The sequence below is a fragment of the Stegostoma tigrinum genome, chromosome 47, assembly GCF_030684315.1.
Source record: "Stegostoma tigrinum isolate sSteTig4 chromosome 47, sSteTig4.hap1, whole genome shotgun sequence".
In the NCBI taxonomy this organism is placed as follows: domain Eukaryota; kingdom Metazoa; phylum Chordata; class Chondrichthyes; order Orectolobiformes; family Stegostomatidae; genus Stegostoma; species Stegostoma tigrinum.
In genome coordinates, this window is record NC_081400.1 from 6,383,014 (window position 1) to 6,404,588 (window position 21,575).

Below are 21,575 nucleotides of genomic sequence, written 5' to 3' on the forward strand. Positions count from 1 at the left end.
TATGCAACAATAGGATGATGTTAAGTTCAGAGGGTTCAAAAGATTCACTAGGATGTTGCTGGGAATGGAAAATTTTGAGTTATACACATCGGGGGTTAAGGTATGAGCTAATGGAGGTTTGTAAAATCAAGAAGGCAACAGATGAAGTGGATAGCAAAGGTCTTTTCCTTACGGTGGGGAAGCTCAAAACCAGGGGGCATATTTGAAAGGTGGAGGAGTAAGTTTAAAGAGGATGTGAGGGACAACTATTTTACCCAATGGTTTGTGTGGAACGACCGACCTACCAGAGAATGCATGTACGTTTACAACATTTAAAAGATAGGCACATGATTAGGAAATCTTTGAAGGGATATGGGTCAAATGCTGTGAAGTTGGCATAGTTTAGTTTGGGAACATGGTTGGGGTAGACTAGCTGGACCAGAGGATCTGTTTCCATGCCTTTTGACTATAATGTGATTCCTGTTTTGGTGATGCATAGTTTATACTGAAATCTGACATTCTGCGAAGACGATAACATTTCATTTCAGGGAGACTTGAAGATTTGCTACATTTGATTTTTTCCAAAATTAGTTACATGTATTTCTGCCCAGAGAAGGGGATGGAGCTAGTTTCAAGCTTTCCACTGGGTCACTACAGAGCATTTCAAAAAATTACAGACTGACGATCCTCGAACATTACTGATTTTTTTTTTTAAAAAAGCCCCTTCTCAAAGCTCCTGCCTTGCAGTCATCAGGACAATTAGCAAGACTACTAATGTAAAGGAAAAGCAACAGTTTATACTGTGAGCTGTGTGCTCATGAGTAGGAGTATTGCACTGGAGAATTCACCAGTTCCTATAACAGCTCAACAAAGTAAATTGCAGGTGTTAGACCGTGGGCAGGTCCTTGACCGATCAGATTCAAAAAGACCTGGTTTAGAACTTTAAGCTTGGCAGTTAACAGTCAGTAGTCATCTAAGTGGTGTAGGAGTTGGTGAAAGTGATAGCAATACGGAGGGGGTGTGGGGGCTGGAGAAGGAGGCAGGGATAGGGAGGGGGACGGAGAAGGTGGCAGGGAGAGCAGAAGCCTGCACCCACACTTGAGGACACGCTGCTCGATCACTGGTGGTGTTTTCTGATGAGCTTTAGCCCTGACTAGGGTTTCGAAGGTGAGTGGATGGTGTACCGTGTATTGCCTGGAGTAATGCTGCTTTCTGATGTAACTGCACAGAATTGTGTGAACGAAAAGGAATGCTGGCTTGGGAGGTGAGAGGATGTGGCCTAAGGAGCAGTTTTGGGTGATATGTTGTATGTCATGGTCCTTGGCACGTTCCTGAGAGATATGAAATGGTGTCTTTTAAATTGGTTTAATCACTTGTCCAGTTTCCAACCATGTGTAACTTCACAGTCTGAGGGGGAGAAAGCTGTTAATTAGCATTTCAAAACCAGAAGTGAGTGCCATTTGGTGTAAGGTGGTTCTCCTCTGTCTCAGAACAGAGTCATCAATCCCAGAGGCAGGTGCAGAGATGGTGGATGCAGAAGTTAGACACTGTTCTCTATTATTGAGACCTTTGATTGACAAGGCACCAGCTGCCTCTTGACTGATTATTCTCCGATCACTTGTGCTATTGGGAACAGAGCTTTAGGGTGGTGTAGAGGGAGCTTTACTCTGTACCTAACCCCGTGCTGTCACTGTCCCCGGGAGTGTTTGTTGGGGAAGACAGTGGAGAGGCAGCTTTACTCTGTATCTAACCCCATGCTGTCCTCTTCAGGGTGTGTTTGGTTTAGGCAACCTCGGAACAGGAATGGACCATTCTTCCCCCTAAACCAAAACATGGGGGCCTCAAAGCCACAGTCCTGCCTTGGGCAATCTGGGCAAAGTCTTCTCCCTTCTCTAGTGCTACCTGCCTTGGCACGGTTGCCACCCTTCTAACAGCTGTCAGTTTCATGGACCCTCACATTCCCAGCCCAGTGATCAAATGAAATCTCTGGAACGGTTGCTCTGGAAACTTCAGACAACTCGAATTCCCCAGCGCTGCTGCAGAGCCCAGTCTGGCTCCTTGGCATTGGCAGCGGTAGGCAGTTGCTTGCAACAGATTGGCTGCAAGTGGTTTTCAGTATAAGGTTCATTTATTGCAACTTGAAAGAACATAGAAGCCCAGACTTGGCTAAAGCAAGCATTACAGAGGAGTTGATCGCAGTGTATTGCCTCATGCATTAGGGAGAAATGAAAAGCCCTTTACACCATTCCTTACGATGTCTTTGAAAAGTTGTGGAGTACACCTGGGTTTGGTTTGCAACTCTCATCGCTTGGCCTCTGAGACTCTAGCCGCTGAAATTCTGCTCCTGATTTGTATAGTCAAGGACGTTCTTCACAACACGTTCAACTCTTTCCACCTGTTTATATAAAGAAAACGAGAATGGAAAGCAGAGCTTGAATATAACTTGTGTTGCTGATGGTTCTGGATCTTAGGTTGAGAATTATAAGAGGTCTACAGCACAGAAAAGGGCCCTTCTGTTCACCGAGTCAGTGCAGGTCAAAACCAACCATCTCACTACTCTAATCCCCCTTTCCCAGCACTTGGTAATGCAACAGCGCATTGAACAACTTCACTGTGATGATGGGTAGACTAGGCCAGGCAGCATCAGAGGAGCAGGAAAGCTGACATGTCGGGTCTTACGGAAATGCCAGCTTTCCTGCTTTTCTGATGCTGCCTGGCCTGCTGTGTTATTCCAGCTCTACACGTTGTTATCTCAGATCCTCCAGCATCAACAGTTCCTACGATCTCTCAATGTGATGAGGGTTTCTGTTTCTCCCATTGCTATAGGCACTGAATTCCAGATTCCCCACTGGCCTCTGGGTGAACGTTTTTCCCCATCTCCCATCTCGACCTCCTGCCCTTTACCTTAAATCTACTTTCCCTGGTCATTGGGAGAACCTTTTCCTGTTTCCTCTGTTTATACTCTGCATCATTTTATCTGTCACAATCATCTGCAGCCCTTCTCCTTTGCTGTAAGGAAAACAAACCCCAGGCTGATCAATATCTCTCCCCATGGCTAAAACTGCCTAGCCCAGACAGTATCTTGGTAAATCTCCTTTGCACTCTTTCCAGTGCTGTCACATCTCTCTGATAATGTGGATTCCACAACTGTTCACAATACTAGCTGTGGCCTCATTGACATTTTATGTAGTTCCCAGCATCACCCTCCCTGCTCTTAATCTCTGTGCCTCAGCTAAGAAAGACAACTGTTGCATATTCCCCCTCACACATTTTATCTACCTGTCCTGATACCTTAAGGGAGCAGTGCACTTGCACAGCAAGATCCCATTGACCCTCAGCGCTTCCCAAGGCCCCTACTGGTCGGTGAGTTCCCTTGCCTCGTTTGTGCTGCCCGGGTGCGTCACCTCACGCTTATCTGGACTGAATTACATTTGCTGCTTTTGATAGTGCACCAGTGTCTTGGCAGGGGTGGGGTGGGGTTTGGAGGTGGAGGGAGACATTGTGGGATACTGCACAGCTTCACTTATCGTGTGTGGACCAACAGCATAAGAAATAATCCACTGTGCCCCTTGGGAATGGTGTCCCATCAATACAGATCACTGACACTGAGCCACACTAGGGACTGCGGTACCAGTACGGGATAAATAACTCCGAGCTGATGTGCGCTTGTTGGGCCCTGTGGCCTGTGTGTACACTGTAGGGATGCTGGTTTCAAATTCCCTTTGCTGTATGTATTGTACACGTTTAGGAACTAAGATTGAGACGGGGGGGGCATACACATTTACACACACGGATGATCTCAGTGGGATATGTGGATGCACACACACTGCCACACACACAGACAGTCTCACTGGTACATATCTGTGGGTGGATGGACATTGTCACTCTCTCTCTCTTACACACCTATACTGTCCCAGACCAAAGTTGAAAGGGTATGCTTACTTGACCAGATTGGCACATCCCAGCAGCCTCCTTGGCAAAGTGTTCACAGTTGTATTTGGTCAGGTTGTAGTCATGAGCTCCAATCTTTGCTCGAGCTCGTTCAATAGTTTCAGATGGCGGGGTTGTGGTCTTGTGTACCGTCACCGAGCGCCCATTAGCAAAATTTTCAAAGCCAACTTCACTGACTGTGCCACGCACCGTTTGTTCTGTCATGATTTTTGATTTTGAAGCATCATTCTCTGGAAAATTGATTGCAATTTGACAATTGAGGTGGAATGGAGCTGACAGTTCACCTTCCAAAATCACCGCTGCCTTTGTGTATAGTGCCCTTCGCCCTATCGGCTCACCCCAGTTTTCTCTGGCTTTCTTGTCTAGACAATGTCATGTTGTAACTACAGGCCCTTGCCAGCAGTAAGGCTACTGCTCCTGGTCATCCTGCCTTTACGTCCCCAAATGTTCTCTGCCCCACATTGAAATTTCCCTCTGTTCACCCTTGTAAAAGCTTCAATTTTGTGTGTTCGTTTACATTTTGTGGCTGAGCGAGCACTCATTGCCCATTTCTTGATGCCTGGAGAGTGTGCTGTCGGTCTGGAGTCAGGTGTAGGCCCAGACAGGGGTATAGATGGCAGATTCCCCTTCTCCTATGGGTTATAAAGTGAGCTGACCTGGGTTTTTAATACCAGCCAGGGTGCGCTGTCTGGCCGGGTGGGGATTTGAACATACGATGTCAGCCCGCTTGTGACTAGGAAGTTTGCCACCGCATTGTCTACAGGAATAGTGCCAGACGACTGGGGGATAGCACATGTGGTTCCCCTGTTCAAGAAGGGGAGTAGAGACAACCCTGGTAATTATAGACCAGTGAGACTTACCTCAATTGTTGGTAAAGTGTTGGAAAAGCTTATAAGGGATGGGATTTATAATCATCTAGAAAAGAATAATTTGATTAGGGATAGTCAGCACGGTTTTGTGAAGGGAAGGTCGTGCCTCACCAACCTTATTGAGTTCTTTGAGAAGGTGACCAAGCAGGTAGATGAGAGTAAGCTGGTTGATGTGTGTATGGATTTCAGCAAGGCTTTTGATAAGGTTCCCCACAATAGGCTATTGTACAAAATGCAGAGGAATGGGATTGTGTGAGATATAGCAGTTTGGATCGGAAATTGGCTTGCTGAAAGAAGACAGAGGGTGGTAGTTGATGGGAAATGTTCATCCTGGAGACCAGTTACTAGTGGTGTACCGCAAGGGTCGGTGTCGGGCCCACTGCTGTGTGTCATTTTTATAAATGACCTGGATGAGGGTGTAGAAGGATGGGTTAGTAAATTTGCAGATGACACTAAGGTCTGTGGAGTTGTGGATAGTGACGAAGGATGCTGTAGGTTGCAGAGAGACATAGATAAGCTGCAGAGCTGGGCTGAGAGGTGGCAAATGGTGTTTGATGCAGACAAGTGTGAGGTGATGCACTTTGGTAGGAGTAACCGGAAGGCAAAGTACTAGGGTAATGGTAAGATTCTTCGTAGTGTAGATGAGCAGAGAGATTGCGGTGTCCATGTACACAGATCCTTGAAAGTTGCCACCCAGGTTGACAGGGCTGTTAAGAAGGCATACAGTGTTTTAGCTTTTATTAATAGAGGGATCGAGTTCCGGAACCAAGAGGTTATGGTAAAGCTGTACAAAACTCTGGTGCGGCCGCACTTGGAGTATTGTGTACAGTTCTGGTCACTGCATTATAAGAAGGATGTGGAAAGGGTGCAGAGGAGATTTACTAGGATGTTGCCTGGTATGGAGGGAAGGTCTTACGAGGAAAGGCTGAGGGACTTGAGGCTGTTTTCATTAGAGACAAGAAGGTTGAGATGTGATTTAATTGAAACATATAAAATAATCAGAGGGTTAGATAGGGTGGATAGGGAGAGCCTTTTTCCTCGGATGGTGAGGGCGAGCACGAGGGGGCATAGCTTTAAATTGAGGGGTGAAAGATATAGGACAGATGTCAGAGGTAGTTTCTTTACTCAGAGTAGTAAGGGAATGGAACGCTTTGCCTGCAACGGTAGTAGATTCACCAACTTTAGGCACGTTTAAAGCGTCATTGGATGAGCATATGGACGTACATGGAATAGTGTAGGTTAGATGGGCTTGAGATCAGTATGACAGGTCGGCACAACATCAAGGGCCGAAGAGCCTGTACTGTGCTGTAATGTTCTATGTTCTATAACTCTGCCTTTCCTCAATTCCAAAGTGGAAGGGCATTTCCCTAGCTGTTGAACGGTCAGGGGCATGAACAGACAATTGCAGCTCTGGTTAGCCAATGTTTCCTTCCATACTCTTTCATGGTTCCTCAACTGAAGTACCTTGTGACATTGACGAGCCAGAATGTCTTTGTGTTCATCTCCACTCTTCTGGGCTATCATACCCTGGGTCATCAGGAACAAATCCTTCCTGCCCTTTGCCCCTGTCCAGTCCTGTTAGAATTTCATAGGTTTCTATGAGATCCCTGTCTCATTCTTCTAAACTGTCAGTGAATATAATCCTAATCCATCCGGTCTCCCTCTGTCAGTCCTGCCATCCCAGGAATTAGTCTTTGTCGCTCTCCTGTAGCCAGAACATCCGTCCTCAGATGAAGGAGATCAAAACCATGCACATTTCACCAGATATAGACTCACCAAGGCCCTGTACATTTGCAGTTAAACAGCCCTGCTTCTGTATTTTTGCCATTTTGCACCACCTACTGCTGCTCCTCATGCTTCCGTTCAGCGACTGGTGGACCAGAGGCGCACAGATGACATGGCACCTTGCACCCCCACCCCCCAAGCCGTGCCCGTCCTAATCCATCCCCATTTGGATAAGAATCTGCCCAACCATCTAACCACTCAAACTACACTAAACACTTACGCTAAAGCCCACCTCCGTTCCCCCAGCCACACCCATATATCTCATTTATCAAGCACTCTTACCATCACACCCACCCATCCTATCCCAACGCTTACCTTGTTTCTTTTTACTCATTCATGGGATGTGGCTGTTGCTCGCTTCGCTAACATTTATTGCTCATCCCCAATTGCTCAGAGGGGACTTAAGAGTCATTCACATTGCTGTTGACATGCGGTCACATGCAGGCAAGACCAGGTAAGGGTGGATTGCTTCCCTGAAGAAAATTAGTGAACCAGGTGGACTTTTATGACAAACAGCTGTGCCACCACCTCCCATACATTTATTTTTGGATCAAACAGCAAGTTCGGGAAAGAGGTAGGGAGAAGTGGCAGCAAGCATAGAGTAACATCGTGTGCGCGTGGGAAAACAGGAGACTCTAAAATTAGTTTGCTGCCACATGCTTCAATAACTCTTCATCTCACATGGATGATACTTCATTAGAACTAACAGAACAATTCTTATTCAAAGTCATCAACTTAAAACATTAGCCCCACTTTTCTCATCAGAGATGCAAAAGTGGCAAACATTTCCAGCCAGTTTTATTTCAGACCACCAGGACCTGCAGTATTTTGCTTTTGTAAATGTACAGCATTTTTAAAAAATGTTTAAGGATTAGGTAGAGCTGGCCAGGTCACATTTATTATTTATTCCAATTTGACTAATGAACGAGGCAGTGATGGTAGTCTGACAACTCAGCAGCTTTCTGCTTTTAAGTGTATTAAGTGTCTGCAAGGTGTTAGAAAGGATTATGAGGGATAGGATTTATGACCATCTGGAAGAGCATGGCTTGATCAAATGCAGTCAACACGGCTTTGAGAGGGGCAGGTCATGCCTCACAACCTTATCGAGTTCTTTGAGGATGTGACTAGAAAAGTTGATGAGGGTCGAGCTGTGGATGTGGTGTATATGGACTTCAGTAAGGCATTTGATAAGGTTCCCCATGGTAGGCTCATTCAGAAGGTCAGGAGGAATGGGATACAGGGGGACTTAGCTGTCTGGATACAGAATTGGCTAGCCAACAGAAGACAGCGAGTGGTCGTAGAAGGAAAATATTCTGCCTGGAAGTCAGTGGTGAGTGGTGTTCCACAGGGCTCTGTCCTTGGGCCTCTACTGTTTGTAATTTTTATTAATGACTTGGATGAGGGGATTGAAGGATGGGTCAGCAAGTTTGCAGACGACACAAAGGTTGGAGGTGTCGTTGACAGTATAGAGGGCTGTTGTAGGCTGCAGCGGGACATTGACAGGATGCAGAGATGGGCTGAGAGGTGGCAGATAGAGTTCAACCTGGATAAATGCGAGGTGATGCATTTTGGAAGGTCGAATTTGAAAGCTGAGTACAGGATTAAGGATAGGATTCTTGGCAGTGTGGAGGAACAGAGGGATCTTGGGGTGCAGATACATAGATCCCTTAAAATGGCCACCCAAGTGGACAGGGTTGTTAAGAAAGCATATGGTGTTTTGGCTTTCATTAACAGGTGGATTGAGTTTAAGAGTCGTGCGATCTTGTTGCAGCTCTATAAAACTTTGGTTAGACCGCACTTGGAATACTGCATCCAGTTCTGGTCGCCCTATTAGAGGAAAGATGTGGATGCTTTGGAGAGGGTTCAGAGGAGATTTACCAGGATGCTGCCTGGACTGGAGGGCTTATGTTATGAAGAGAGGCTGACTGAGCTCGGTCTCTTTTCATTGGAGAAAAGGAGGAGGAGAGGGGACCTAATTGAAGTATACAAGATAATGAGAGGCATAGATAGAGTTGATAGCCAGAGACTATTTCCCAGGGCAGAAAAGGCTAACACGAGGGGTCATGGTTTTAAGCTGGTTGGAGGAAAGTATAGAGGGGATGTCAGAGGCAGGTTCTTTACACAGAGAGTTGTGAGAGCATGGAATGCGTTGCCAGCAGCAGTTGTGGAAGCAAGGTCATTGGGGTCATTTAAGAGACTGCTGGACATGCATATGGTCACAGAAATTTGAGGGTGCATACATGAGGATCAATGGTCGGCACAACATGGTGGGCTGAAGGGCCTGTTCTGTGCTGTACTGTTCTATGTTCTATGTTCTAATCCATCTTCCTGTGTTTGGTCCCAGAATGGCTAAACTAACATTAATCCAGATTGGACCTTTATCTGGGACGAATGGGAATCAATTTACAGGCGTCGATCTCCTGCAAAGAGGCTCCAGTGTTAATCCTAGTTCGAAGACAAATGTTAAGATCTGAGGCCATACCTGGAGTAAGGTGGACCACTCCTTTATCTGTACACACGCCCCAGTGTTTGGCAAAACCATCGTCTCTTTCTAACAGGTCTCCAGGCTCAGCCTTACCCTTGCCCTGAAATGAAAGATCGAGTCAGCACTGAGGGAGTGGATGCATGTCTGAGGTAGCTGGCATAGTCAGAGGGTCAGTGTTGTGGCAATGCTGCAGTGCTGGAGGGTTAATGCTGAAGAAGGAGGTAGTGTCAGGGGGCCAGCACTGAGAGAGTGGGCGCTTGTTGGAGGGTCAGCACTGAGGGAGCGGGCACTGACGGAGATTCACCACTGTGGGAACGGGCGCTGTTTGAAGGTCAGCACTGAGGGAGCTGGGCGCTGTCGGATGGTCAGTGCTGAGGGAGCAGGCACTGTTTGGGGGTCAGCGCCGAGGGAGCGGGGCGCTGTCGGAGGGTCAGTGCTGAGGGAGCGGGCGCTGTCGGAGGGTCAGTGCTGAGGGAGCGGGCGCTGTCGGAGGGTCAGTGCTGAGGGAGCGGGCGCTGTCGGAGGGTCAGTGCTGAGGGAGCGGGCGCTGTCGGAGGGTCAGTGCTGAGGGAGCGGGCGCTGTCGGAGGGTCAGTGCTGAGGGAGCGGGCGCTGTCGGAGGGTCAGTGCTGAGGGAGCGGGCGCTGTCGGAGGGTCAGTGCTGAGGGAGCGGGCGCTGTCGGAGGGTCAGTGCTGAGGGAGCGGGCGCTGTCGGAGGGTCAGTGCTGAGGGAGCAGGCCCTGTCGGAGGGTCAGTGCTGAGGGAGCGGGCACTGTCGGAGGGTCAGTGCTGAGGGAGCGGGCACTGTCGGAGGGTCAGCGCCGAGGGAGTATTTAAGGGAGATTCTGCAGTGCGTAAGATGCTATATAACTGCAAGGATGTGATCTTACGCAGGATTTACAGGAAACATTAGCCAACTAGTTAAGGTCAGTGTTCACAAATATATCCACACAGCTGATCGGCACCCGTCACTCTGTACACCCACGGACACAAACAGAAAACTGTGGTATTTTCATACTTACACTATTTCCAGCCATCTGTATCTATAGGGTAGGCACAATTGGAAATCTCGGTCCAAAAGCAATGCCTTTTATTTTCGAGTGAGCCATTTGCTCCACCCTCAGTGCCAGATGAACAGGAAATAGTGTGTGTTTGAGAAAATTTGCAATTGTTTCACAATCATACTGACAATGCCCGCTCCCTCGGCGCTGACCCTCCGACAGCGCCCGCTCCCTCGGCGCTGACCCTCCGACAGCGCCCGCTCCCTCGGCGCTGACCCTCCGACAGCGCCCGCTCCCTCGGCGCTGACCCTCCGACAGCGCCCGCTCCCTCGGCGCTGACCCTCCGACAGCGCCCGCTCCCTCGGCGCTGACCCTCCGACAGCGCCCGCTCCCTCGGCGCTGACCCTCCGACAGCGCCCGCTCCCTCGGCGCTGACCCTCCGACAGCGCCCGCTCCCTCGGCGCTGACCCTCCGACAGCGCCCGCTCCCTCGGCGCTGACCCTCCGACAGCGCCCGCTCCCTCGGCGCTGACAACTGACCATGTTACAGGGGTGTTTTGGGAGGGACGTGCCACGATCGAGTCGGATAACGCCTGAAGTGGCCGAATGGCCTCACCCTGCTCCTAATGTCCATGGTGACCTTGGAGAGAGGCTTTTCAGGGCTTCGGGGCTGTCTAAAAACGTCAGTGATCGCCCTTGACAGTCTTGGCATTGTCAGGAGTGATGCCTATTCACAGATTCGCTGTGTGACCCGAAGCGCGCTCCTGGCATTTTGCGAGCGGCTGGAGAGGGGCCCAGCTATTGCCAACTGTTGGAGCTGCCAGCTTGTAGGACCTACCAATGACTGGAATGTACAGCCTCTGTGCCTGGCAACACAGCTGCGATAAGAATCCTGTCCAAAGGGAATAGATAAGCTGATAGTTTGTGACTGACGAGACCAGAAATAGGGGACACAGATCCAAAAATAAGTAGGAACAGCTTTAGTGGGTTGAGGAGGATCTTCTCCATCCAAAGCGTTGGGAATCTGCGGAATTCCCTGCCCACGAAGGCTTCCTCGTTGAAAGTTTTCAAAGTGAAGATAAGATTATTGATAGGAAAGGTGTTAAGTGTTAGGGTTGGAGGGGTGTGTAAGGGGAGCTGACTCCCAGATTAGGGTCAGCCGTGATCTTATTCAAAGGGACGGCAGGCTGGAGGGCCCGAATGGCCTCCTACTGCTGCTGTTTCTGATGTTCGGAGGGGGCATCTGTGTCCCTGAGTGTCTTGGCGTTCCCAGGATAATCGGGAGGCTGTAGGCCGGGGATCTCACAGCTCATCAACTGGAGTCTCGAGTGCACACATTTGCAATCAACCTCAAATCCTCTGCGCAGTCATCAAAACAAGATTCCCGTGCGATCAGATAAAGCTTATCGCTCTTCCACAACCGAGTTTGCTAGTTCTTGTTTACTGAAATATACTTCCTCTTAATCTCTCACCCCTCCTCAGTTCCACCCTTGAGAACCCCTGCTCTCTTGTGGCCCTGAACACTTTGATTCTGTCTCTTCCCCTCGTCATCTCTCTCCATCTCACTTTCTCATTCACCCTCTCCTCCTTTCAGTTGCCCCTGAGTAGATTCTCTGTATGTGAACGTTTGAAGCACTGTTCCTAACATCTCATTCAAGCTCCAGGGTCATTCACACAGTCTCTCAGAGTCATAGGCTGTACTGTATGGAAACAGACCCTCCGGTCGAACTCGTCCACACTGACCAGATTATCCTAAATTCATCCAGTCCCATTTTCCAGCATTTGCCCCCCTATCACTCTAACCCCTTCCTATCCATCTCCCCATCCCGATGCCCTTTAAATGCTGTAACTGGACCAGTCCCCACCCACTTCCTCCTTCCACACACGCACCACCCTCTGTGTGAAAAAGTTACCCCTCAGGTCCCTCTCCCCTCTCACCTTAAACCTATGCCCCTCTAGTTTTGGACTCCCCCCACCCCTGGGGTAAAAGACCTTGTCTATCCCCCCTACCCATGCCCCTCATGGTTTTATAAACCTCTATAAGGTCCCCCCCTCAGCCTCCGACGCTCCGGGGAAAACAGCCCCAGCCTCTCCCTGTAGCTCAAACCCTCCAACCCTTAATCAATATAAAGAGTGTAAGACCATTCGTAAGAGGGAGATCAGGAAGGTAGAGAGGGGAAATGAGATAGCATTGGCAGATAACGTTAATGATAATCCAAAAGATGCTCCAAATACAATTAGAGTCACATGGTAACTGGGGAGTAGGTAGGGGCCCCTGCAAGACCGAGGAGATTATCTTTGTGCTGAACCTCAGGAGATGGGAGAGAAACTAAATGCAAAGTATTCACTGTTTTTTACTCTGGGGGAAGAAGTGGAGGTTAGAGAACTCAGGGAAATAAATATTGACGTTTTAAAACAGCTCATTTTAAAGAAAAGGACATTCAGGAGGTCTTAGAGAATATAAAGATGGATGCATTTCCAGGACCTGATCAAGTGTATCCCAGAAGGTTGTGGGAAGTAAGGGAGACCCCCTTGCAGGAATATTTGCATCATCTGTAACTGTGGGTGAGGTGGTGAAAGTCTGGAAGGTGGCTAATGTTATGTCGCAACATTTCCCCGACAGCTGCTCTTGCTGAATCCTGAGATCCACGCTCAGTGCCATGCGGTGTCCCATCCGCACACTCAACCTCTCTCTCCAACAGCATCGTAACACACTGGCTCAGGGCTGCACCAGTCCGCTGTTCCACTTCATTCCCCAGCTCGTTCATCGTGCTAACAGGAAATTTTTCTCAGTTCCTTTCAGGCATCAAGGCCCACGAGATGCACCAACTCAAAAATACCCATGGCCCTCTGAAACCTTGCTCCCCTCCCCTTCCCTCTAACCCCATCCCCTCTCCCAACCCTGCGCCCCCCCCCCCCCCACCTCCTGCCCTGTATTCACCATTCACTCTAACCTCCTGCTCTCCAATGCTGAACGCTCTGTACTCAGCAAAGCCCTCAGCTTTATCCCTCTGCGTCCCCATCTTAGCGAATTTCAGGCATGACATGACGCCGAACTCTTCTATCGTCTTTGCCTCCAGGCTTTTTCTTTGGAAAAGAGTCCTCTCCCCACCCCACAGACTGCCTCGCCCAGTTCCAGCACTCTCCCTCCACGTACTGACCTCTACCTTGTTGAGGCTGAGCGCCAGCTCTCAGACACCTCCTCCTACCTTCCCCTGGACCATGACCCCACCACAGTGCATCAGGCCATTGTATCCACCACGGTAACTGACTTCATTTTATCTGGTGACCTCCTCCAAGCTGATAGTTCCCCCAAACCGTACACAGCTTGCATAGACTTCCTGCCAAAAATCCACAAACAGGACTGTCCGGGCAGACCCATTGTTTCAGCCTGCTCCTGCCCCACAGAACTCATCTCTTCCTACCTTGACTCAGTCTCCTCCCTCCGCTCCAATCCTGACTCACATCCATCCGCGATTCAAATGATGCTTTCTGCCGGTTCTAAAGCTTCCATTTTACAGGCTCCAGCCACCTCCGCTTTACCGTGGATGTGCAATCCCTTTACACATCCATCCCCCACCAGGAGGGTCTTAGGGGTCTCCGATTCTTCCTGGAGTAAAGACCTGAGCCATTTCCACCCACCGCCACCCTCCTCTGCTTGGCTGAGTTCGTCCTCACCCGCAACAACTTCTCTTTCAACTCCTCTCATTTTCTTCAGATAAGAGGGGTGGCCATGGGTACCCGCATGGGCCCTGGTTATGCCTGTCTCTTCGTGGGGTACGTGGAACATTCCTCTTTCCAGTCCTATTCCAGCCCCCACCCAGAACTCTTTCTCTGATACATCGATGATATCATCAGTGCTGCTTCCCTCTCTCAGAAAACTTCATCAATTTCGCCTCCAATTTCCACCCTGCCCTCACCTTCACCTGGTGTAGCTCTGACTCCTCCCTTCCCTTCCTCAACATCTCTGTGTCCATTTCTGGGGATAGACTGGCCACTAATATCCATTACAAACCCACCGACTCCCACAGCTACCTGGGCTATACATCCTCACACCCCACTTCCTGTAAAGACTCCATCCCATTCTCTCAGTTCCTCCGTCTCCGTCGCTTATGTTCATATCAGGCCAACTTCGACAAGGGAGCCTCCAGAACGTCCACATTCTTCCTCAACCGAGGATTCCCCAGCTCTGTTGTCAACAGGGCCCCTCAACAGGGTCTGACCCATCTCCTGCACTTCCGCCCTCACCCCTACCCTTCAATCCTGCAACAGTTCCCCTTATCCTCACCGACCATCCCACCAGCATCCACATCCAGAAGACCATCTAATGCCATTTCCACCACCTCCAGCAAGATGCCACCACCAGACACATATTCCCCTCCCCTCCCTTGTCTCCCTTCCGCAGGGACCGTTCCCTCCGGGACACCCTGGTCCACACTTCCTTCACCCCCAACTCCTCCCCACAGCCCTACGGCACCTTCCCCTGTAGCCAGCGAAGGTGTAACACCTGCACATTTACCTCCTCCCTCCCCAGTATCCAAGATCCCAAACATACCTTCCAGGTGAAGCAACACTTCACCTGCACGTCCCAGAATCTAGTCTCCTGCATTCGCTGCTCACACTGTGGCCTCCTCGACATTGGGGAAACGAAGCGTAGACTTGGCGACCGTTTCACAGAACATCTACGCTCTGCTCGCAAAAAAGACCCTGAACTACCCGTTACTTGCCAGTTCAATGCGCCACCCTGCTCTCTGGCCAACATCTCTGTCTCTGGCTTGCTGCAGTGTTCCAGTGAAGCCCAATGCAAGCTGGAGGGACATCACCTCATTTTCCGCTTGGGGACCCTACAGCCCTCCAGACTCAATACCAAGTTCAATAATTTGAAGGCCAAAACTCTCCCATGTCCTAGCCCCCTACCCCACACACCAGGCTTTGTTACCACAGAGCTTGCCATTGCACACCACCTATTCATTGTCACTAATAGCCCCCATTAGCCAGATCATTATCAACTTCTTTGTCTGTCCACCTGTTTGTCTCTCTCTTTGGGCTCCATTCCCTGCTGGTGTTTACTCCTTAACCCCCACCCCATCTTCTGCATAAAGAAACAGTTCCCCAGCTACCATCCGTCCTGAGGAAGGGTCCGGACCCGAAACGTTAACTCTGATTTCTCTCCATAGCTGCTGGCAGACCCTGCTGAGCTTTCCCAGCAGCTTCTGTTTTTGTGGTGAATGTTGTACCTCTGTTTAAGAAAGGACGTAAGGAGCTACCAGGGGAACAACACACCTGTGATTGTGGGTAAATTGTTTGGAGGTGACTGTAAAAGGTAGGGGTTGCGGATTTAGAGGCAGAAGTTGATTAGGGACAGTCAGCATGGTTTTGTGTGGGGAAAATCGTGTCTCAGAGGCTTGGTTGAGTTTTTTGAGGAAGTTATTAAAAAGGTTGGTGACGGCTGAGCTGTAAATGTTGTTAGTTTGGATTTTAGTTCAGTGTTTGACAAGGTTCTGCACGGGAGACTAATTAGTGAAGTTAGGCCACATAGGATTTGGGGTGAGCTTACCGCTTGGATAGAAAAGTGGCTTAATGACAGGGAACAGAGAGCAATGGTGAAGGTAACAAGCTGCAGAGCTGGATGAACACAGCAGGATCAGAGGAGCAGGAAGGCAGACGGAACGGTCTAGGCCCGGAACGTCAGCTTTCCTGCTCCTCTGATCCTGCGGTGTTCATCCAGCTCTGCACCGTGTTATCTCAGATTCTCCAGCATCTGCAATATCTCTGAAGTAATGGTGGAGGGCTGGAGGCGTGTGACCAGCGGCATTCCACAGGGATCAGTACTGGGCCCACTTTTCTTTTTTATTTATATTAACGATTTGAGAATATAGAAGGCTTGGTTAATAAGTTTGCGGCTGATACCAAAACTGGTGACTTTGCAGACAGTTAAGGAAGTTTTCTAAGATTACAAAGGGATCTTGATCGATTGGGTCAATGGTTTGAGGAGGGGCAGATGGGGTTTAATTTGGGTAAATGCGAGGGGTTACATTTTGGTGAAACTAACAAGGGCAGGACTTATACAGTTAATGATAGGGCCTTAGTAGTGCTGTAGAACAGAGAGACTCATGGGTTTGGGTGCATAATTCTTTGCTGAATGCATCACAGATTGGGGGATTCAGAAGGCGTTTGACTCACTTGCCTTCATCGCTCAGACCTTTTGAGTGTAGGAGTTGGGGACGTCATGTTGAGGTTGCACAGGACGTTGGTGAGGCCTCTTCTGGAGCACTGTGTCCCGTTCTGGTTGCCCTGTTATAGGAAGGATATTGTTAAGTTAGACAGTGTGCAGAAGAGATTTACCAGTATCTTACAAAAACAGAAGTTGCTGGAAAAGCTCAGCAGACCTGGCAGCTTCTGTGGAGAAAAGATCAGAGTTAATGTTTCGGGTCTGGTGATCCTTTCTCACAACATCCACAGTTCTTTTTGGCTTCTTGTAAAGTGGAGATTAGAGATTTTCTTTCTTTTAACACCTCATCGAACAGATTATGAGGGGAGAGGTGAACTTCTCTGGGTGTTTCGGGGTAATTATGAGAGGGGAACCCTTATTCCCATCAGAACAGACTGGGGCTTGTGTTTTAGTTTAATTATCAGAGAGGTTTTGACTGCTGACCCTCTGTTACAAAATTTGGGGGCTTGGAGCCTACAGCCTCTCAAACCCCCGAGCAAGAATCGTACCCATAGCATTTGTTGGACAAATGCTGCTTGGCTGTTCTAGACAGAATATTTCCCCTCGGGCACTCTCTGTGCACCTGTATTTATAAACTTCCAAGCATGGGCATGTCATAAGCTCGTAAAGGAATCACAGCATTCTTTCCCCCATGATCACTTTAGCCAACAAATTCTAACTCCCTGCCTTCCAATTCATGAACACTCCCCATCTTCGCAACATTATCCTTATTCCTAAGTAACATAAAACTTTCAGAATTGTGATCACTGTTCCCAAGATGCTCCCCCATTGAAACTTCAATCAACTGGCCGAGGTCATTCCCCAAAACCAGATTTAGTATGGCCCTTCCCCAGTTGGTCTGTTTACATATTGCTTCCAAAAAACATCATGGACACATCTAACAACTCCCCCTTCCCCACCTAAGCCCCCTGAAACTCATTGAGCCTGAGTCAAATTGGGTGATGTTAAGATCATTAGGCCACCGTTAGGAATGCAGTATTCAGTTCTAGTCTCCCTGCTATAGGAAAGATGTTGTTAAACTTGAAAGAGCACAGCAAAGATTTACAGGGATGTTGCTGGGATTGGAGGGTTTGAGTTGCAGAGAGAAGCCAAATAGGCTGGGGCTATTTCCCCAGAGTGTCGGAGGCTGAGGGGCGACCTTATAGAAGTTTGTAAAATCATGAGGGGCATGGGTAGGGGGGATAGACAAGGTCTTTTCCCCCAGGGGTAGGGGGAGTCCAAAAATAGAGGGGCATAGGTTTAAGGTGAGAGGGGAAAGGGACCTGAGGGGCAACTGTTTCACACAGAGGGTGGTGCGTGTATGGAATGAGCTGCCAGAGGAAGTGGGTGGGGGCTGGTACAGTTACAATATTTAAAAGGCATCTGGATGTGTGTACGAATAGGAAGGGTTTAGAGGGGTCTGGGCCAAATGTTGGCAAATGGGACTAGATTAATTCAGGATTTCTGGTCGACATGAATGAGTTGGACTGAAAGGTCTATTTCTGTGCTTTACAGCTCTATGACTCTATGAATGCCCATTGCTTCTCGCCAGTGTAAATGAGGTACTTTATGGGCAGGGCCGGCTGCTAGTGATAGCCATTAACGCACTCGGGGTTGTTCAGCATGTGCTGCCAAGTCACAGAAATGCCTCTGCAACTCGAGATTTTCTGCTGGAGTTTTGCAAAATGGTTCAAGAGGGGCCTGTACTTTGCCTGTTACTGACAACCGAAGGAATTGACTGCTTCATAATTCTGGATGTACAGCATCGATGCCACTGACAGAAATCATGGCCAATGTTAGTCAGCGGTGCAGAGAGAGTATTCATGTCTCAGGCAGTCTGGGCATTCCCAGGACAATCGTGGGGAGGGGGACGGGAAGGTAATGAGCTTACAGCTCATGAACGCAACTCGGGGACATTTTCAATTTTTTGCAATCAACCTCAGACCTTCTGCACAGTCATCAAAACATATCGTGTACGAGATAAGATAAAAAAAATTCTGGGCTTTGAGAGATCACCAGTTCCTCTTCACTGAAATACACTTCTTTTAATCTTGTGAATGTGTCAGTTAAGAAGAAAGAGAGGCAGTGACTAAGGAAGAGAGATGGAATGCGACATATGGAGGAGAAGACTGGGATGGTGGCAGGGGAACAGATTGTGTGTGAGAGAGAGACAGAGAGAGAAAGAGACAGAGAAAGAGAGGCAAATGGAGATACACAAACATTAGAGAGTAACAAATGAAAGAGAGGGCTATAAATAGAAGGTTAGATAGCCATTCATCCAGAGATGGACAGAGCAAAAGCACAGTTTTCAGATGAACAATGACCCTCTCTCCAGTCCCGCTCTATCTCAACATGATCCACATTGTGGCATTTCCTCAGTGCTGGCTCACTGACAGTGCTCACTCACTCAGTGCTGATCCTCTGATAGTGCCCACTCCCTCAGCACTGATCTTCTGACAGTGCCCACTCCCTCAGTGCTGATCCTCCAACAGTGCCCGCTCCCATAGCACTCACCCTCTGTCAGTGCCCAGTCCTTCAGCACTGACCATCTGACAGTGCCCGCTCCCTCAGCACGGACCCTCTGACAGTGTCCGCTCCCTCAGCACCGACCCTCCGACAGTGCCCGCTCCCTCAGGACTGACCCTCTGACAGTGCCCGCTCCCTCAGGACTGACCCTCTGACAGTGCCCGCTCCCTCAGCACTGACCCTCTGACAGCGCCCGCTCCCTCTGCGCTGACTGCCCAAAAGTGCAGCACTGTGACTTTAACCCCTGTTTTTACATTATAGAAGGAACAGTGAGTGCAAGATATTTATTGGAGGCAGCTTCTGTGGACGTTGAGTTGGATGTTTGACTTGAATTTGGGCAACCACCAGGTAAATGTTAGGGATCCACTTTTGGACAGGGAACTTTAAGTTTGTGGAGTATTCCTGTTTATTCTCAGATTTGAAATGTACCATTGTGTCACTTGGAGACCAGTCATGCCACTTCAGAGTAAACTGTGTCAGGAAAGGGCTATTTGTTTTAGGCTCTTTCAGTGGTAGTTGCACAGGTCAGGATGAGGGGATGGAATCACCCTGAAATGTGTTATAACTGCCCTGACCTCTGAGGAGCTTCTGGGGAGATACAGCAGAAAAATCTCGGGTCTGAAAGGGTTAAACTCTGAGGACGAGTCAAATCCAAACTGGGATTGTTTCCTATGGAATATAAAAAGTTTGATGGTCATTTCCAATCCAAAATTTCCAATGTGGGGCGGAGGTTTCGGGGACTTTTTGTGGGGTTGGGAAGGTGGGGGTGGGGTCGGGGTCAGGTGTGACGGATCTAAAACTCTGAACCTGATCTTTCAGGAGTGAAATTATGGAAGATTTCGACACACAAAGGGTGGTAGGGGAAAGAATCTGCAGATTAGGCACAGGGAACGGTCATTATGCCCCTTAGGTCTGCTATGCTGTTCAAATACAATCAGGGCTGATAGAAATACAATTGTCACGTCTTAAAACAGGCCCGAAGCTCTGTCACCCTCAATTACCACCATCTGCATCGGAAGGGCGCGATCAGTCGGGGTTTCGGGGCAGGGGGAACTGTTCTGGCTCTTGGTGAGAGGGAAGGCGGCAATGGTGTCTGGGCTACCCAGAGTGCCATGCGATCGTGAAAGTCCTCTATCTCGGTTAGCGCTGGGTGTGTTCCGATGGGAATGCATTGTCAGGAGAAGTTGCCACAGAGAGAGAGGGAGAGAGAGAGAGAAATAGAAAAGAGAGAATAAGTAAGATCTGTTTGAGGACCGAAACTGCTCCAATAAGATGTCAGGTAACCCTGCTCACCTACTGCCAGAGATGAGGATTCCCAACAGGGAATCTGGGATGCATCCATCCACTTGCTGATGCATCCATCTGTTCATCCTTTCATTTGTCTATTCATTTGTTCATCCATCCATCCATTCGTTTATTCCTTAATTCATCCATCGTTGCATTCATCCGCCCATCAATTAATTGATTGATTGATGAAGTCATCCATTCATCTGTCCAACCCTTCAGTGGGCTTTCATCCACAGATCTCTATGGGGATCCTACAGCGGGATCTGTTCCCTTCTCCTGGCCCACACCACCCCCCCCCCTCCCCCCACACCCAGACCACATGCCCTGCGGATCAGGGCTCTCCTCTGCTTCATATGCACCCACCTCTCCACATTCCCACACTTGACCTCCCTTCAAAACCCCACCCCACTCAACCCCACACCCCCACCCCTGCCCAAAGCTGGTTCCCTCCACCCGCGGCTGTAACCTTCCTCTTTACCTGCTTGTGGAGGTGGCAGGGAGGTGCCCGGAGGGTGGCTGGGGACCCAGGTTTGGAAGACCCCGTACCACCTAGGGTCTGTGCCGCTGCTCCTGTTGGTCCCCATCGGGCAGGTTGGGAGGAGGGAGGGGTGCTGTTCGGAAGGAATGGAGGCAATCGAAGACATGGAAGGTGACCGTTTGGCCCCTCGAGCATTGCCTGCCCCTGTCGTTCAGTGGGATGCCGGGAGAGATCCGCCACCACAGTTCTGCATGCATCGAGGGGTGGGCCATGTGGAGAGGACGTGTGTTCCACTGGGAGAATCATGGATTCTCAATGGGCAGGGGATCAGGGCTGGGGTTGGGGGCTAAAATCAGGGGCATGGGGGTCGGTGAAAGAAGGTTTGTCAGATCAGCCTGGATAGTATCGATTGGGGAGTGGAGTTGAGGAGGAGCAAATGACCTCCTCCTGCTCCTACATAATCCCTGCGCTTGGTCCAAATTGGGATTCGAGGGGGTTCCATGATTTCACTCCTGAAAAGCTGGTCTCGAATTTTTAGACTCGGTTCTCCCCCCACCATAAGGTGCCCACCGCAGCACCCAGCCCGCTCCGTCGCCCGGTCTCTCCAGGCCTCCCACCGTTACAGGCTTTTCAGATTTTTAGAGAATGTTTTACCAATTGTGTGTTGTGCTCATGACATTTTCGAACAGATTCTGAACAGCTGATTAAATTTGACTGGAGCTCTGAAGATATCGCACAAGTGAGGGTGGGGTCGGGGCAATTGGTGTGTGTGTGTCTGTGTGTGTGTGTGTGTGTGTGTGTGTGCGTGTGCGTGTGCGTGTGTGAATGTGTGAGTGTGCGTGTGTGTGTGTGTGTGTGTGTAGGGTGTGTGTGTGGTACACTGCCACTGCTGGTGGAGGAGATGTGAGATGTCCCACAGGTTACATTAACATGGAGGACAGGACCGGGAGACAGAGCGAGAGACAGAGACAGAGAGAAACAGAGAACACTGAAAGACCCCAGTCA

General features: G+C 49.3%; 1 protein-coding gene across 1 annotated transcript; it reads right to left on the reverse strand.

Annotated features, from left to right (window-relative positions):
- Window positions 1-2,088: 2,088 nt before the first annotated feature.
- On the reverse strand, window positions 2,089-10,182 carry LOC132207457 (phospholipase A and acyltransferase 3-like). Its single transcript, XM_059643032.1, has 4 exons — window positions 10,091-10,182; window positions 9,067-9,169; window positions 3,922-4,160; window positions 2,089-2,374 (listed from the first exon to the last, which is right to left on the reverse strand). The coding sequence occupies exons 1-4, from the start codon at window positions 10,103-10,105 to the stop codon at window positions 2,303-2,305; spliced, it is 429 nt and encodes a 142-aa protein (XP_059499015.1). The 5' UTR covers window positions 10,106-10,182; the 3' UTR covers window positions 2,089-2,302.
- Between the last annotated feature and the right edge of the window lie 11,393 nt (window positions 10,183-21,575).

Coding starts and splice junctions, on each gene's coding strand:
- LOC132207457 (XM_059643032.1), bottom strand. Junction 4,161..9,066: donor AGTGGTCCACCTTACTCCAG/GTATGGCCTCAG, acceptor TCAATTTTCCAG/AGAATGATGCTTCAAAATCA. Junction 2,375..3,921: donor GGATGTGCCAATCTGGTCAA/GTAAGCATACCC, acceptor TTATATAAACAG/GTGGAAAGAGTTGAACGTGT.